The sequence below is a fragment of the Phalacrocorax carbo genome (genome assembly GCF_963921805.1).
Source record: "Phalacrocorax carbo chromosome W unlocalized genomic scaffold, bPhaCar2.1 SUPER_W_unloc_4, whole genome shotgun sequence".
NCBI classification, from domain to species: Eukaryota; Metazoa; Chordata; class Aves; order Suliformes; family Phalacrocoracidae; genus Phalacrocorax; species Phalacrocorax carbo.
Window position 1 is genome coordinate 172,843 of NW_026990255.1, and position 18,784 is coordinate 191,626.

At 36.8% G+C, this 18,784-nt stretch overlaps 1 protein-coding gene across 3 annotated transcripts in view; it reads left to right on the forward strand.

Annotated features, from left to right (window-relative positions):
- LOC104048705 (zinc finger RNA-binding protein-like) overlaps window positions 1-12,202 on the forward strand; it is a 49,810-nt gene extending 37,608 nt beyond the window's left edge. For 2 of the 3 annotated variants that reach the window (XM_064439952.1, XM_064439953.1), the window contains exons 16-20: window positions 4,756-4,853; window positions 5,651-5,746; window positions 8,742-8,853; window positions 8,964-9,061; window positions 9,852-12,202. In XM_064439952.1, coding sequence (XP_064296022.1) covers window positions 4,756-4,853; window positions 5,651-5,746; window positions 8,742-8,853; window positions 8,964-9,061; window positions 9,852-10,031 — 584 coding nt within the window. In that variant the 3' untranslated portion in view covers window positions 10,032-12,202. Of the gene's footprint in view, window positions 1-4,755; window positions 4,854-5,650; window positions 5,747-8,741; window positions 8,854-8,963; window positions 9,072-9,851 lie in introns of all 3 variants that reach the window. The other variant, XM_064439954.1, reaches the window with a different exon arrangement.
- The last annotated feature ends 6,582 nt before the right edge of the window (window positions 12,203-18,784 follow it).

Below are 18,784 nucleotides of genomic sequence, written 5' to 3' on the forward strand. Positions count from 1 at the left end.
TAAAAAATTCTAACTTTATGTCCAACCTCAGCTTTCTGGAAAAGGTACAAACTTGACTCTTCCCCCTTGTTATAAAATTATGTGGAAAACTAAGTATTTTATAGCAAATGCCTATAAACTGGCTTTCTAGAGCAGTCTTCCCCTAAGAGAAAGATTGTTGGTTTTAGAAAAATCACAGGGTTTTGGGTTTAAACTGGATCAGTATTACTATCACTTACACATTCCAAATAGCAGCACCACTTAAAATGCACTTTTATAATACTTTTGATGGTAACAGTACTTCTAACTTTAAAAGACAATGTGATTTTTATTTCCACCACACACACCCCCAGCTCTCTGAGGTTGCTTTTTGGTCTGGAGTGCTTTTTGAGTATATTTAGGCTCCTGATATTACAGTCAGTCTTCTGTCCAACTGGCAAACCCAAACTAGTACAATAAGAAATGGCTTTGTCATTGAGCTGAAGCAGAAGGTGGAGCTTCTAAATCAAATTACGTTTCTGAAGTTCAGTTTCTCTGGTGCCAGCAGTGTTGCTTTAGGGTCTGTTCTGTAACACTTTCAAAGCTCCAAAAGCTTTTAAGCCAACAAGCATGATTAATGTCTGCAGTACATTGGTTCTTTTTGTTTATGGGTCAGATAAAATTAACTTCTGTTTCCTTTTAATCCTGTATTTTCATAGTTGAAAGAGATCATGGCAAACAGGGTTCTGGTGTTTGACAGTGAGACTACAGATAGGAAATCTGAGGCTATCTTAACACATCTCATATGCAGGTTGAAAAAATTGTATGTGTGCATGTATACATGTGCTTGTGTATATATGTATTTATATAAGCTACAGAGGCTTTTTTATTTCATCATAACATGTCCTCTAACATACTTGAGGCTTTTATACTGCATTAGTAAATGTTCTGTAGCTATGACTAGTGCATTGTAAGCAAGCTATGTTAACAAAGTCATCCTACATAATCAGAAAGAAAAATTTCAAGATTACGTTCTCTATATTGAATGACTACTGAAGAGCCTTTGAGTGCTTTGTACATGATTCTTAAGATGTGCATATTATACCTAGCTATAAGGGCTTTGTACATGTACTGTCACACCCAACCAATTCTACTTGTTTTTTGACAATATAAGTGTAACATGACTTGGTTTGTCTTTGCTGAATCAGACTTCACATATTATTTAAGTTCATAAAGACTAGTTAAAAGATTTGATTATTAAATTACGTTAACCATTAAATGAAGTTAACCTTAAACACCATGTTTATTTTTTTTAATGTACTGTGCAAAAGTGCAATATTGATTCCTGCCACAATACTCAATTTCCATTTTCTGGCCTAAAATTCTATGATGTAGACTAAAAAGAAAATAAATTTCAAATTACTATGATGAATCCCTTAATTTATGCCACTTAAAGGAAACAAATACCTATTTTTGTCTGACCCACACTTCAGTTAAAATGATCATTGTGAGCTTATTCACTGCTGAATGCAGTACTGCCTCTAGGCAAGCAAAATTTCAAGATTTCAAGACACTGAGCAATATAAAATGGATGTGCAGAAAAGTTCACTTTTGAAACTAGAGCAAATAGACTGAATTGCAAATTATTGCAGCAAAGAAGGCCTTATGAAGACTGCTGCTTATTTGCTGCAGAGTAATAGTATGTGTTTGTGGTTTTTCTTACTGCAGCTTCTCATGCTCTGTGTCTTACAATGGTTTAAAGTTTTCATTAATTTTTTTTTAGCCTGTTTGGGGAGCTAGTTCAGGTGATAAGGAAGGCTTTACGGAAGAACCAGTTTGAATAAAGATGAGACTGAGACTTGCACGTGGAGTAGAATCATGTTTGATGTGTAATAATCCCATTACAGGAGAAAAGGCTAAAAAAAATAGTGTGAAAAAAAATTGTTAACCGCATAGCTACTGTTCCTTATGGTATTGTGCGTTTGACAGTTCACTGAATCTGATATATTCAAAGTACTCTAACCCCTGCTGTGGAATCTTTCCTTCAGCAAACAAAGTGTACATATTTATAAACATATATATATGTGTGTGTGTGTGTGTCTTTTTTATTTTTCTTTTTTCTTTTCTTCTTTTAAATCCTTAGCTAACAGCCCCAGTCCAAAGCTTTCTAGCAGAGGGACTTGGTTCCTGTCAGGGGTTGCTGCCAAAGACATCGGAAGGATTTTTGACCAAGGTTTTCTAAAGCTCAGTGTCACACCTGCCATGCTTTACAAAGGAGGGGGTTTGGATGCGTAGTCCTAGCATCTACTGTTACTTTGTGTGTTTTTTTTTTTCTTTTTGTCTTTGTTTCTCTCCTAGAATTAAGCCATGTTCACACTAGTCTTGAAATAGTTGACTGGGTAAAATGTATTTAATGTAATAAAACTTACCAAAATTTATATACTTGTTAACTTTTAATTAAAAGGTAGTGTGGACACAGCACGTCGAACTGAAGATTAGCCCCTTATATTTAGGCTAGTAATAATTTAAGTTATATAGGGTAAAAATTTGTGCTTGTTTTGTAAATTAATTCAGTTTTTTGTCTTAGCTTAACAGGGTAGTCTGCTAGACATCTGAATTTAATTATATAGTCTTTAAGGGGTTAATCCTGAAATGTGAAACAGATGCAAAAATCCACAGATTAAGTATTACAAGAGTTTCCTTGATACAATTTTTTTTTCAGTCAGTGTATTCTCAGTGTAATAGGTGCCTTGAAACTTCTGACTTAGTCTTTTGAAGTTTCAAGGGTATTCATATGATGTCAATCTAAAATGTGCTACTAATAGATATTTCCAGCACTGATTAAGATTATCTTCTGTGGACTTAAACTGTAATTCTTTTTAGTAAAATTATTTTCCAAGTTGAAGTTTTTCAGAGCTAAAAGTAATTGGAGTTTCAAATTATGTAATGAATTATCATGATAAAAGTTTGCAATGTCACCTATTTGCATATTAGTTTTGAAGAATGTAGATAATTGATTAGGCTACTAGACCAAACAGACCCATATTTTTATTTTTAATTTCTCAACCTTTTTTTCCTGCTGTGGTTTTTTTCTAAATGTACTCCTTGTCTTTTATATCAAAGTTGTACTTGTTTCATCAGTTATCTTACCTGGCACCTCTTGTATAGGTTTGGGGTTTTTGTTTTGTTTTGTTTTAAATTATGTACCACTTTGAATGTCTTCATTTGCTCTGTAAATGCCTTGTTAGTGAAATTTTTCTTCTTTCCACTTTAACATATAGTCCATAAGTTTGAATATCTGTGTGAGAAGATACCTATGTTCTTCTCAGCTTTGTTCTTATTTTGAAATCCTCCCCCTTTTAACCCTGTGCAGAGCAATGGGACTATCCTATTAAAAAAAAAGGCCAAATCTGAATGTAGTATTTCATATGAAATTTAATTATTATATTGCAAAGTTGCAGAACCATGTTCATTCATGGCTTTTTAGTTCTCTGTATCGTACAGTATACTAATATTTATTTTACATTTGTGTATAAATAGGTGGCTTCAGAGTTGTCTCTGCAGCATCCCTAGAAGCTTTTCCCTGCTTGAGTCATGAGACTCAAAAAAAAAAAAATTATTCTCAGACTTCCCAAAAGTTATATCTTGCTGGAGTAAACTATATTGTTCTATACAGCCAGCTCCTGTGAAATGAGTGCCACTGAGTGAGGGCTTTTTTTTCCCCATATCTGGTGTATCACCAGTTATGCTACCAATATACTTTGTCACTAGTCACAGTAGCCATTTTCATAATTAGTAAACTAGAGAACTTTTAAAGCTGATCATTGCATTATGTCCCTACAATTTTTAAGTAACCTGAAGATACCATTTCCTATTGTTCAGTGGCTCCAGTTTCAATGATTAAATGAGTTCCAAAAGGGCCTTTTGGTCTTTTCCTTTTTGGTAACAAAGCAGTCAGCGTAGTAATTTAATTAATCCTTTTCTGAACATTTAAATATTACAAGATCTACTGTATTTTCTTTATCTTTCAGACATTCTGCTTTGTTTTTTAAACTATTCCTTGCTTTTATTTTTCCTGCTGAATATTAAGTAAATCAGTCCCTTTTCAGATCCTTCCTTGCATCCTAAATTATATTGGAGCACATATATCATGGGCTGAGGAATTTATTTATGAGTGAGAGAGGGTACTGGAAAGTAATGGAACTCTGTAATACTGAAGAGCATTTCACATTCATTTAGTCAGGTTTTTTAAAGCAAAATAATTACCATTTTAAGTTTAAGGTATGATAAAAATAACATTAGTAAACATCTAGTGTTTTTAAGATTATTTTCTTTTTAAACTTAGTTTTTCTTTTAAGGAGTAGGTCCCAAATAACACTACAGTTACAGGAAACTAAGTTTGAATGTTTCTACTTGGTTAAAGTGGATTTTTGTGTTCCTTCTGTCTTGTGTTCTCTGTGCTGGTGCACTGTGTCCAACCATCCTTCCTTCAGTATTTAATTTTAGGGGGTATGTGTTTTTCCAGTGTTAGCTTAAATAAAGAAGTACTACACATTACATAATCTGCAATGCATTCAAAAATAACCTGAGAGCTAAAGTATAATATGCTCTTGATAGTCCTACTGGGTTTATGCCCTAATCCTAATTGAATGGCTTTTATTGAACATTTAGATTTGTTATTCAAGTGTTTAAACTTCAAATGGCATGTGTGACACTGAAGCTACTTCAAGGAAGTGTCTTGCTCACCTGGTCAAACACCCATTCCTTACTGCATTTTGCCAATTCAATCCATTTTAGATGTAACCTCGGGTATGGTGAAAGACCCACCGGACGTCTTGGACAGGCAAAAATGCCTTGACGCTCTGGCTGCTCTACGCCACGCTAAGTGGTTCCAGGTTCGGAACATCATTTTACTTTCTTCTTGTAGCCTTATGAGAGATTAGTTCAGTTGCAATATAAATGTTTAACTGTGTGAAAACACTCAGTGTTTTACTTAATATTTTTCTGGTCCTTAACCTTAAATATAGAAAGTTGAGTATGGAGGAACTGCTTTATGCAGTTATTGCTCATTTGACGTGATTTTTTTTCCCCCCCTGGTCATTGAGAAGGCGACTGAAAGCTTGACTTGCTTGGGGTGATCATATGTTGTATATTTGTTATTTATTCCATAAGGCTGCAGAGTAACTTTGCTTTAAATAATGAAATATGTGTCTAAAGCTTTGTGTTTAGATTTAAGACTTTTTTCCTATTTCTTTAAGTGTATTCAGTGTAGGGAATGAAAGGCAAGAAGCAACTGTTTAGTTTAGTGGCTTTGTGTTCTGGCAAAGGCACAAAAAAGAAACCAAACAGATTCCCTTGACCTTTCAGTCTCTATACCTATTTCTTAGACCTTTACTTTATCCTTTTTATTTCTGATATAGAAAGATACTGTCTTTATTGTTACAAGTGAACACAGGTCAAGTGTACAGGGGATCAAGAAATATTATTCTTGTATAACCTGTGCACTTTGACCTACTTAAATTACTAACCCTGTATAAAATACTGCTGTAAATGGCAGCTCATGGAATAAAGTTGTAGAATGATTTGTTTCAATCTGAGCTTCCATTGAACAGTGGTGTTTTAGTCTTTCAACAAGTTCTATTTGCTGTAGGTGCTGGGATTAATTAATTTGATTTTTGTATTGCTCTCAAAGGCTAGAGCTAATGGTCTGCAGTCCTGTGTGGTTGTCATACGTATTCTTCGTGACCTCTGTCAACGGGTACCAACTTGGTCTGATTTTCCAAGCTGGGTGAGTAATGTTCTTTTGAATGAGTCTTTTTAATGCACATGGTACTGCAAGCAAAGCATAGGGAAGTGTTACTACAGTTTTTAAATGTAGAATTTTTTCAAGGAGTAATGTAGGGCTTTGTTTGGGGTTCCCCCCTCCAGTGGTCCAGATTCCCTCTAAAAAATTAATTTTCTGAGGTTTTATCATTTGGAGCTGGAATATTTTTTCAAAATTAATTTTCTTGTTCTTTTGAATTCTTTGTGGGTATCATTTTTATTCTAGATTTTAGCATTTTTTTTTCCTTTACTCTATATAAAAGAATCTGGTGGGGGGTTTTTTCTAACCACTTACTCTGAACTGTTTGGGCTTTACTGAAACTGAAAATCATGTCAGCTGTGCCCAGATAGCTCTGTGATAACAGAAAGGCTACTTGAAAGAATAAATCACAGTAATTCCTGGGATCATTAATATAGCCTTTCTTCAAGATGAAATACCACAGTACTAGTCTGTGGGAGAGTCACCATTAGCATTTTAATCAGTGTAACTTAAACAGATCTCTAGGTTGTACCCAGTTACCTCTCTCACTTCTTGTAGCCAAGTGTTCTTGGAGCATTCCTTTTACATTGACTATCTTAAATTATGCTCTCCAGGAGTGCAACTTGTGCTTCAAATATTAACAGATGTTCAATCTGTGGACTGAACAAAGTTAGTCTGAAACATGTATATGTGGAGGTAAACTCAGCTCTGACTGTTTTGTTTCATAGACCAAATCCTGTTGCACTGTGCTGCTTCCTAATGTAGACTTTTCAGTTTTGGCAGGAAGAACACTAACATTGTCAAGACAGTTACAGTAGTTAGCATTATTTCAATAAGAAATGTTTTACAACTGTACTAAGCTTGCAGAAAATTTTATTAAATTGCTTCTGATAATATTTATTGTTTCTGGAAAAAATGTGGAGCAGTTATTTCTGTTTTTTAAATATTTAAAGTTAAAAAAAAGTTCCAGTTTCTGTGCTACACTTAATGAAAGATATTCTGTACAAATATATCTTAAAAGAATCTAAGAAGTATGTAAGGGCCCTCATTATCGCTATGATACTGAGTTGCCAAAGAATAAACCCTGACATACTTGTAGAAAAGCATCCTTAGAACTATTGCAACATACAGCAGGCACATAGATGAAGAACAAGGACTGTTGTTTATTATTTCTCATAATATCCCTTCTAAGGCACAGCCAGAAGGGAGGAGGGGTATGAAGCGCAGTGTGTCAGACCTAGCTGTGTCTCAGTTCTCTCCAAAAGTGCTTCCTGGCTTGCTCCTGGTACCTTTTGCATTGCCAGTGACATGAATCAACATTGAAGTCTGTGTAGTCAGTTGTTCTTTTGGCCTGTTGGCAAAGTCTTGCTGACAGTTACAGATGAAGCTTTGTACATTGAAGAAATATATTTTTCTGGATACAGAACTTCTCCTGATCTGTATGCTAGAAGCCTCTTAAAGCCAAAGAGATGCCAGAGTTTTTCAAAGAGTCTAAGTAGTTGTAATAATAGAAAATATTAGGAAGTCTAAACACAGATATTGGTATCAGCCTCTTTATATACCTAAAAATCAAAACTAAATTAGAAGAATTTTGCCAAGTTCCTACAAGTTAGAAGGAACTAATATTCAAGGTTGATTTTTAAAAAATTTTTTTCCAACTTGAAATCCAGCCTTTTGTGCACATAAACACCAGGACATCATAATTCACATTTTCATAGGATTAAGTTGTGGGCTTTAGTGTATTGTAATGAGGATCCAAAAGAACTAGACTTGAATAAATGCAATGACATGATCTGGGTTTTTTCTTTCCTGCTGTATGTTGCTTCATACTTGAAAACAACTAAATTACTGTTGCTAAAGGTCAAACGCTTGATCCTGAGTGATACAGTAGGAGTATGGAAATACCATGCTCAAGAATTGAAATTTGTCAGTTAAATTGAGCTAAAATAGAAAAGAATGGGCACCCTTAGTGAAGGATTGTAATCAACACTCCCTATAGTTACTTGCATGCATTAGAATAGGCATTTATTCTTGGAAAATAAAAATAAAAGGGAACATTTGAACAACTGTAAACTCGGGAGAGGAACCAAAAAAAAAAAACCCAACAACAAAACCTCCCAAAAAACCCAAGACACACACGTTGTTTGAAAATGAAACTTTCCAAAGAGGTGGTATTGAAACATCCATTTAATGCTGAAAGAGATAAGGAAAGCTATTCCTTCTGCAAATATCTTTTATAGGCTTTCCTGGAAAAAAAAAAGTAGAGTCTAACTAGAGTCTAAACAATGGAAATGTTCACAGAAAAAAGCTATTTAAACTACAGCTAATAATTTAAACCATTTTAACTAATATAATGTGTAAATTTTAGAAAACCTGTTTATCATCAAGGTTTTTTTTACACTCGTTTAACATCTGAGTTAGTGTTAGCCTATTTCAGGAAAAAACTTGCTGTGAACTTCAGTTTTGCTAAACTGAAGAATTAGTAACCACTTAAACATGAAAAAGTTATTAAATTTTTGATGCTTTAAGTTTCTGTATTCTTGTAGAAAAAAATAATTTCTCTGTAGCATCCTGTTAATTTCATTAGATGAATCAAATTCATCATGTCATACTGTGTGCTGTTTATTCATGTGGCTGACAGATTCTGGTGACCCACCATGTTTCATGCTCTCTCAAAAAATGGCTGGACAAATTGTCTACCTGCATATATAGGCTACTACTGTATAAATTTCTACAAAACTTTTGGGCAACTTGTGATGAGAAGAAGCGTATCAGTACTCAATGTTAATCTCGCATCAGTTTTCTTTTTATTCATCTTTAAAATATCTGATTTTTTCCATTTTAACTGAAAGCATTCTGTGATGTGTAATGTTCTTCAAAATTCCAGTATCAAAAGTTCTGTATTGAACAACAGTAGTGTAGCTTTTCTCTGTTTTAATCGGTCTTCTAAATTGGCTGGACTTTCTTATTTTTGGTCTAGGCTATGGAGTTGCTTGTGGAAAAAGCAATTAGCAGTGCTACTGGACCACAGAGTCCTGGGGATGCACTGAGAAGAGTTTTTGAGTGTATATCTTCAGGAATCATCCTTAAAGGCAAGTTGCATTTGATCAGTGTCTGTGTACTTATGCTTAACTAATGTAAAATCTGTAGTCTTGGTTGAAATAAGGTAGAAATGTGCTACTAATTAGCCTAACCATTGTAGGTGGTCCTGGCCTTCTGGACCCTTGTGAGAAAGATCCTTTTGATACACTTGCTGTAATGACAGATCAGCAACGAGAGGATATTACTTCAAGTGCACAGGTAAGGAAAAGTAAGTGTGAAGTAACTAAATTTGATGGCTTTGGGGGGTGGGGTGGTGGTTGGTTTTGGTTGTTGATTTTGGGGTGTTTTGTTTGTTTCAGGTTGGGTTTTTTTGTTTTGTTTTTTTTTTTTAAATGGAGCTATATGGTGGACATGAATTTTCATTTCTTAGAATATAGTCTGGTCTTTCAGATGATCAGTCTTTTAAGGTAGGCAATGAAAATGTCACAACAGAGGATGTATAATAGTGTTCATTTTTGAACTAGAATTAACGTATTTTCCTGAAAAGTTTGAAGCACTCCCATCTATATATATATATCTCTCCATACAGATGCTCACTCTACAGAGGTATGTTATTAGATTTAAAATTACATTGGCATTTAATATTTTATAAATAATTCTATGTAAGTTTAATTTTAAATATTTAATGTATCCACTTACAGTATTGACCATTCACGCTTGCATCTTAAGAAATTACTGCCCCTGCCTGATCCTTTTGCTAAAGATAACTAATGTGTAATGGGACATGTGACAAGCCTTGGCTGATTCAGTGCAAGTCCAGCAGCTAAAACACATGTATATTATTTTTAAGCTAAGATGATGTACTTTGTACAGAAGCAGCAAATGTGACATACACATTTTATTGTGTTGACTTTGTTGGGGGAAGGAAGAGGGGATAATAAGAGCTAAGGATAATATACACCACTAATGTTCTTCATTAATTATTTGAAAAAGTACTCGAAATTGACATTTGTTTCTAACAAATATCTTCTTTCTACCCTTTTTCTAGTTTGCACTGAGACTCCTTGCATTCCGTCAAATACACAAAGTTTTAGGAATGGATCCGTTACCACAGATGAATCAACGCTTCAACATCCATAATAATCGTAAAAGGAGAAGAGACAGTGATGGGGTTGATGGATTTGAAGCAGAGGGAAAAAAAGACAAAAAAGATTATGATAACTTGTAAAAATGTTTGTCATCAGTGCTAAGATCGAAGGTGACAAAAAGTCAACTTGTTGCCTTGCTTTTAAATGGACATAATGTCTGTTTAAAACATCCATAACCAATTTGGTAATTAGATTTGGAAGAAAACAACCTAGCTCTTCTGTGAGATTCTAAATATTTTAATGGATGTACTGTATCAGACAAATTATGGATGGAAAGACTGCAAATGGAAACTGTTGTCATTGGAAAAAAAAAAAGCTTGAGTTTTTTTCCTCGTTGCATTTCCTTTAAATGTGTTGCTAACTTTAGTAACTTTTTTTTTTTTTGTCTCTTATTAACAATTGCGTTGTCATCTTATCTTGGCTGTATTTAATGCGGCATTTGTGCTTCTGTTGCTATGTGTATTTTGACTTTTTATTTAGGGTTTTTTGTTTGCCTTTGACACTAGTTGTATAAGTTACTTTGTGTTAGATAGTATAAACTGTTCCCCTCCCAATTAATATTTTACAGAACTTTATTTTGTAAAGTGAGACTGCAGGATTATGTTGGGTTGGGTTGGGATTTTTTTTCTAAATGTGAAGGGGTTGCAACACATAATTATCCTGCCATTTGAGTGCTCAGAATGAAATGTTTTTGCCTATCTTGTGGCATTTGTCTCCTTAGTGTGATATAACGGTGTAATTAAGACAAATTTGTGTTAATTAATCAATTTGCTGTTAGCTGTGCATTAGTAGTATCAAAGCTAATATATACACTATGGTCCAGCAACAGTTTTAAAGCAGCTGCATAATTGATCAAAGTTTTGCATGATTTTTTTGTTTTTAATAGAAGGGCTTTTAAAACTATCATTTTAGGTTAAATGCATAGGTCTTTGTATGATTGACTTTGTGACATAGCAAGGCCGAAAAATAACTTTCTGAATTTCTTTTCTCAACGTACAAGCAGAAGTGGACATTTCCCATTTAGACAAAGTTAGCCATTCTTTTCAGTCAACTTTGTCGATATGATATTAATGCGCCTCAGCCCTTAAAATAAATGTTTGTCATATCAGTGCCTGTGAGGTTATTCCTTATAGATATTCCTCTATAAATTTTCTGTGATTTTTTTTTTTAATAATTCAAATTTTAAAAATTGAAGTATTACTGAAAAAGTGAAGGTTATTGAATGGGGTGCGGGAACCAAAACAGAAAATTATTTTATGTGGCCATAGTGTATGCTTATGTCTCTTTCAAAAAGCTAAATATATAGCAGTGGTGTAGTAAAATTACATCATACTGTTGATGTATGCCCTGGTACATGGGTGTGATTTTGTTGTCACAGCACTACAGTGGAAATTCATTATACACTGGAAACTGAAGTTTCAGTCATTCTGTTCAATGTGTATTATGCTTTGTTGCAAACCCATAAAATGCACAGATTAACATAGACTAACATTCTGGTAACTACTTTATTGATGGCTGCAGGAAAGTATCACACATTACAAAGATAATTTATTTCTGGTACAATTTATTAAAAAACCCTTTTGTTCCATTTTGAGGTTGAATATATCTTTGATCTTCTTAATAAATAGCTCTTGGAGTAGGGGGTTGGTTTTGTTTGCAACACCTACTGCTAACAGCATGGGCCTCTGGAATAAAAATACAATATTTTAGAAAAATAGAGGGAGTCTAAAAAAATGTCAGTGGTGTTCTTTAAGCATCAGTGCAATTTTTAAAGGAGTAGTTATTAGTGGTTAGCAAATAAAATGAAAGCTCATTGTAAGAAAGATTTCTTACCAACTTCAACATCAGAAATACAATAATTAATGTGTTTTAAAATTACTTTTAAAAAATATTACACTAATTTCTGTTGCCCAGCCTTGATGCGTGGCTCCAAGCATGTGCTTGTTCAGTCTTTTTTTAAGAGGATATCTTGCTGTCATGGTGTCTAGTTAGCCATTACTATTTATTTTGAAAGCTACAGGTGCTATTCTTGTGGCTAGTTCAACTACATACCAAAGTTTCTTTCCTCATAAAGTAAACTTGTCTATTCAGGCATGTGACCCTAAAATTTAGGATTAAAAAGGTCAAAGATGTATTCTGGATTTCCTGAATTTTAGTTCTACTGGCTTTTAACTCTTAACCAGCTTCTGGATCTTTTGAACCATTGTATACTTAAAGTGATTTCACATTAAATATGAAGCTGTGACCATGATTTTTATGCTGTGTGATGAAGAGTAAATTTGCAGTTTGTTTCTGGTTTTCCTGCCTGTTTTAATGGGATATTTTAACTAAATAACTTCTGACTCTTGTTAAGCTAAGAAGGATGGAAAAACAAGGTTTTAAAAAGTACAGAGCTAGCTTTGATTTTAAATATTACATTGTGTGCTTAGGAAGACAAAACTAAGATGAACTAATCAATTTACAAACAAGTAATCATTTTAATATCGTATGTTTTGATAATGCTAGCAGTTTACTAATAAGCAGTGTTTGTCCAATGCTGTGTGTTAAATCTCAGTGCCAGACACTATAATCATAATACACAGAACAGAAATGTACACAGCAAGAATTTTCCCCTCAGTGTTCACTTTAGAGGAACAATTTGGTAAAATGAGCTGTTCTGTTTTGAAGCTTTTTCAAGCTTTGACTTGTCTGCTTAGTTTTTAAGTATGTCCTGTCTGTGAGCAGTGTGGTTTCCTGTATTAGAGGCATTGGTAGAGATACAACTTCTTGCCCTATTATAAAATTCTATATGAACTGTTAATCTTATAGAGCTATTGAATGTGATGGGTTCATTTGCTGCTTCTATTTTTAGATCTATTTCACTACTCATGTTGGGTGCCAAAAAGGACTGTGGTGAATTGACCTTGGCTGGCTGCCAAGTGTCCACCAAGCTGCTCTATCACTCTCCTCCTCGGCAGGACAGGGCAGGGGGAGAAAATGAGATGGAAAACCCCCACCTCATGGGTCAAGATAAATGCAGTTTAATAAAGCAAAGACTGTGTGCAGAAGCAAAGGAAAACAAAAAGATTTATTCTCTAATTCCCATCAGCAGGTGCTGTCCAGCCACTTCCTGGGAAGTAAGGCTTCAGTATGAGAAGTGGTTGCTCCAGAAGACAAACGTCGTAATAATGAATGTCCACCCACTTCATGATGTCAGCTGTCCTGGCTATGTCCCCCCCCAAGATCTTGCGTGCCCCCAGCCTACTGGGTGAGGAGGAAATGTTGGAGAGACAGCCTTGATGCCATGGGAGCACTGCTTAGCAGTAGCCAGAACACTAGTGTGTTATCAACACCTTTCTAGCTACCAATACAAAGTACAGCACTATGAGGGCTGCTATGGGGAAAGTTAACTCCATCCCAGCCAGACCCAATATGCCCTTATGGATACCTCAGTATGCCTTAGGACATCTAAATGGCATTGTTTAGGTAACTACCATGTATTTACATGTGTGAGAGAAAAGTGCAGGTGTTTTTAACTTTTATGAATTGCAGCCAATGTGGTCCAGAGTGTTGCCAATTTAAACGTAAAACTATAGCTACAGGAAGGTGGGATAATCATGAAGGAAGCATTGTGGTGTTGGCAAAGGATGTGCTTGTCACAGTAGGAGGAGAAGCTCAGTGCCTACGATAACTAAATGCCATCCTAATTTCTCCCAGTAACTTCAATAATTTTTTTAGTGTCTGTTTTGTAAGTGATTTGTACCTGTCCAAGGTTTTGAGAATAAGAAGTAGGAGGAATTTGCTTAATGTATTTCTCTTCCAAACAGTTTTAGTAACTTCTTTTTATTAAATACACAATGGCTGCCTTGGTCAGATTATGTCCTTACTGCTGAAATGGTATAAGAAATCTGCTCAGCCCACATGTGAAGACTAATTATTTCTAATAATTTACAAAACACATTTATCACTGCTATAAATATTTAACACATTCAAATGTGTACATGAGTTTCCACTTATTTCTCATATGGAGTAACCAGTTTTTTATGGCCACACGTGCCAAGAACAACACATTTTCATTCCCAGATGTATTGTTTCATATAATGTATCCTGTTTCAAGTTCGTTATAATTTTGGTGCTCTTGCAGAACCAAGGGTGCACAGATTTTAGCAGGAAAATGTCTGTTCTTCTCAGCCTTTTTTCATCTGATGGTCAATCACCTCAATAGCTGCGGTTTTCCAATGAAAAGGAGTTGTTGAGTGAATTATAACTTTAAGAGAGAGGAAGGGGGGAGGGTGAACCCAAGAAAAATGGTATCAGAAAGAACAGAACTGATTAAATGGGTCAAAATGAAATAAAATGAGGAAGGCTCTTAGAGAACTACAAAGCTAAATTAAAAATGGAAGAAAAGTTATGTCAAGTACTAAAACAGTCAACTACAAACTACAAAAATAAATAGCATGGGGGAAATGAAGATAAAGGCTCTATTTTGTGCAGAGAGAAGACCCAATGCAGTATGTGATTTGCCACATGTAGCAACTGCAGTGTTCCACAAAAACATAAAAGAAAAAAGAAGTGCTGGGTGACTTAGGAGGTTGAGACTGAAATGGTTTAGGCCAGCTAATAAATGTGGTGCTAACAAATGTTACATGAAATGTCACTGCAAATGAGCTGGAAGGAAAGGTGAAGTGAAAGATTAAGAGAAGGGACTGACCTTTAATGCGTCTATCCTACTTAAAAGAAAACTATACATCTAGTGTTCGTGCCTTGCTCTGTTATATTTGAAAGAAGACAATGTTGGAGAGTCTGTGAGCACACATCTCCAAACACTTGGAAATCAAAATGCTGCACAGCTGAAAAAAAGAAGTGCAGTTTTATGCAGCAAATCCACAGGCTCAGCTGGGCTAATATTTTAAACTAATCTGTCTTCTTCCAGCAGCAGAGTGCTGTGTCAGTAACAGCAGCTTCCATCTGGAAAGGCAGAGTTAATTTTCACATTGCCATGACAAACATGAAGCAAAAATGGTGATGTTTCAGCTACTCCAGTGTTACTTTCTATTGCCAGAGGATGCACTTAAAAACAAAAACAAATGAACAACACAAAAAAAAAAGCACCTGATGCAATAAAGTTGCCATGGTGGTAAGGTCCAATATAAAATCTCTGCTACTGCATAATAAGAGAGCAGTGGTTAGAAACACAATTAGGATTATTTTATTAATAAATTAGAAGTAAATAATTTTGGGGGTAAAGAAATTAAACATTTCAGAGAGTAGGTATAGGAGAAAGGAGAAGAGAGATTCAATTTGTCCAGAGTCACTGGGGGCTGCAAAGAAGAAATGAGCTATAGAAGTTCTTTCAGGTAATGGTTCCTGCTGAGGAAGGCAACCTGAGAAAGAGGTTATAAAGGAAGGCTTGAGAAAATGTGTCAGAAGAGTATATCTGGCAAATCATTGGGGACAGAAGTACTTGTACTGTACTTGACACTGGTGAGGCCACACCTTGAATACTGTGTTCAGTGTTGGGCCCTTCACAAGAAGGACATTGAGGTGCTAGAGTGTGTCCAAAGAAGGGCAACGAAGCCGGTGAAGGGTCTGGCATGCAGGTCTTATGAGGAGCAGCTGAGGGAACTGGGGTTGTTTAGTCTGGAGAAGAGGAGGCTGAGGAGAGACCTCATCGCTCTCTACAACTACCTGAATGGAGGTTGGAGTGAGGTGGGTGTTGGTCTCTTCTCCCAAGGCACTAGTGATAGGATGAGAGGCAATGGCCTCAAGCTGCATCAGGGGAGGTTTAGATTGGATATTATGAAAAATTTCTTTACTGAAAGGGTGGTCAGGCATTGGAACAGTCTGCCCAGAGAGGTGGTGGAGTCACTATCCCTGGAAGTATTTAAAAAACGTGTAGATTTGGCACTTCAGGGCATGGTTTAGGAAGCGTGGTAGTGTTGGGTTAATGGTTGGACTTGATGATCCTAGAAGTCTTTTCCAACCTTAATAATTCTATGATTCTGTGAAAGCTTCAAGTCTCTATATGTACTTTACAAAGAGAAGAGTCTATTGTCTAGGCCTAATACCAAATAGTTCTCCCTACGTATACACTGGAACCTGCCTGTCCTGTACTGTGTGACTCATGCTGGACAGTTCTCACTGGCTTCTCTCCTCCCAGAGCAGGAGTCCTCATGGCCAGTAAGGAGAGTCCTACAAGGAACAGCTATTTAGCTAGATGGACCAGATTCCCAGCTGGTGATGGATAGCTGGAAATCTTCCCCAAGGACTTTCCACCCCAATTATGTTTGGAGAAGTTACTTGGGCAGAAAGAATCAGGGTCACCCAGTAACAACAGCAAGGACCCCTTGGCAGCTTTTTCTACCACCCAGCTCAGGGACTGGCATCCAAATTGGGAGCTGAATGATGCTCTTTTCTTTCCTGGGTTCATTCCAAGACAGAAGAGTCAATTCAAGCTCTTTGATGTCTGGAGGACCATATATCCATTTATCTTGTTTTCTAAGAACTCATGATCCTTAGCACCTCCCTTTGGACTGCAGGATGAGAAGAACTGAGTGTGAGAGGTGAGGCCTGATTTAATTCTACCTCCAGCCATAGTGTAGGCTTAAGGGAAAAAACCAGAAACATAAATGATACAACCGCTCACCACCCGCCGACCAATGCTGCCGGTCCCCGAGCCGCAATTGCTGCTTGCCTCCCCTGGCCAGCTCCTCCCAGTTAAATATTGGGCATGACGTTACGTGATATGGAATATCCCTTTGGCCAGTTTGAATCTGCTCTCTTAGCTGTGGCCCCTCCCTTCCCAGCTTCTTGTGCACCTGGCAGAGCATGGGAAGCTAGAGAAGTTCTTGACTAGTACCAGCACTACCCAGCAACAACCAAAACATCAGTGTGTTATCAACATTATTTTCATTCCATACTAAGTCCAAAGCACAGCACTAGTCCAGCTGCAGTGAAGAAAATGAACTCTATCCCAGCTAAAACCATGACAATCAGGAAACCTTGACCTTGTGTGATCCTCTTTCCAGCCACTACTTCAAAATCTTTACCTGTGTCACCATTAGAAGCGCACTTACTAAAAGCAGTCTCCGGACCTGGATCCAGCCACGATGAGAGGTCAAAAGGGGAGCACAGCCTGAGAGTACTGCTGAGTCCTGCTGATACCTGATGCCAGCTTCAAAAGAACATACAGCCCCCTCTAATTGGAGCAACATAGCTAAGTTTGAAATACTTGGAATACTTAATGAATAAGATAGTCTTAGAACTTGCTATATGTGATTAGATAGAAGGGAGTCTGGAGGCACTGTATCCTTGAGTAGAATATATAAGGGAAATGTACTAGAATAAGCTAGTTCAGTATCAGTAAGAATTGTGTAACCAAGCCAAAAATGAACTGAGCATGCCCAAAGACTGAGTTTAACCAGCAGTCACAGTGAGGAAGGCTATTGACGACCACTAGAGGACTCTGGAAGACCACCAAGGAACATGAATGTGCATGTGTTACGGGCATTTGCATATGTTAATGAGTTCCAGGTATAGCGTGAATATGGTAATTGTTTCCTAGAAATTTAATGAATATGTATATTTTGATTGCATATAACCCCTGTAGTAGAGCAACTCGGTGCACACACTAGGTGGAGCAATCCCCTGTGTGCCCGGCACCGCAGTAAAGAATGTCTGTTTTCTAAAACTACAAATAGCGTTTTAGAGAGTTGTTATATTTGCTGACTTATGGTATCACTGCTGGTTATTTACCACCCTGGAACAGAAGCTCTGCATGCATCTGTGCCTTTGTAGGTCTATGGTGGGGCAAAGTCTCCTGTTATTTTCCTCAAAATCAGGAAATATGGAGTAGAAATTCAGATGTAGTCATTCAAGTTTCCTCAACTCTCAGGAATGGTTTTTAACACTTACTTTGTTACACCTGCCCAACCTACACCAAAGCGCCCACAACTCACAGTGACCTGCACCCCTGCCCATCCAAGCACCCTTGGCGCTCGATCCAAACGACTCTCAAAGGCACCAAGGTTTAAAAAGTCTAAGGGAAGTGTACCCGAGCAGAAAGGAAATCTGTATCTCTTTGAACATGTGTGAAGAGCTGATCCCAAGTAGGGCTGAGCATTAAACAATATCAGATCAGGCTCTTCTCTGAACCTCCTTCCTTGGAGTCCTGAACAGTTACAAGAAGGTATTTCTGCCATCACAAGCAATTGAATTAACAGATCTTTGACTTCAGATACCATTTGGCAGGAGACAAACATTGAGATCCTTCCCAAGAGAGTCTGTGTCTCACTAGCAGAAGTGTTGCCACAACACCAGTTTTAACAACCCAGAGGCTACTCAGTCTGCAGATTGGCTCAGTTCATGAGTGGCCCCAGGCTCAGAAAAGCTGAAAGATGGTATAAAGCTGTATTCAGTGATCTTTCCCAACTGTGCTCCAGATAGGATAATGCCTAGGATACCCAGCCTAGGTGTTGTGGTTTAACCTGGCAAGCAGCTAAACACCACAGAGGCATTTGCTCACTCCCCACCCCACCCCAGTGGGATGGGAGAGAGAATCGGGGGAAAAAAGTAAGATTTGTGGTTTGAGATAAAACCAGTTTAATAGGACAGAAAAGGAAGGGAAAATAATAAATAATAAAAATAATATATAAAATCAGTGATGCACAATGCAATTGGTCACCACCTGCTGACCGATGCCCATCCAGTTACTGCGCAGTGGCCCCCCTGGCCAGCTTTCCCCTAGCTTATATATACTGGGCATGACATCATATGGTATGGAATACCCCTTTGGCCAGCTGGGGTCAGCTGTCCTGGCTCTGCCACCTACCAGCTTCCTGTGCATCTAAGGCCT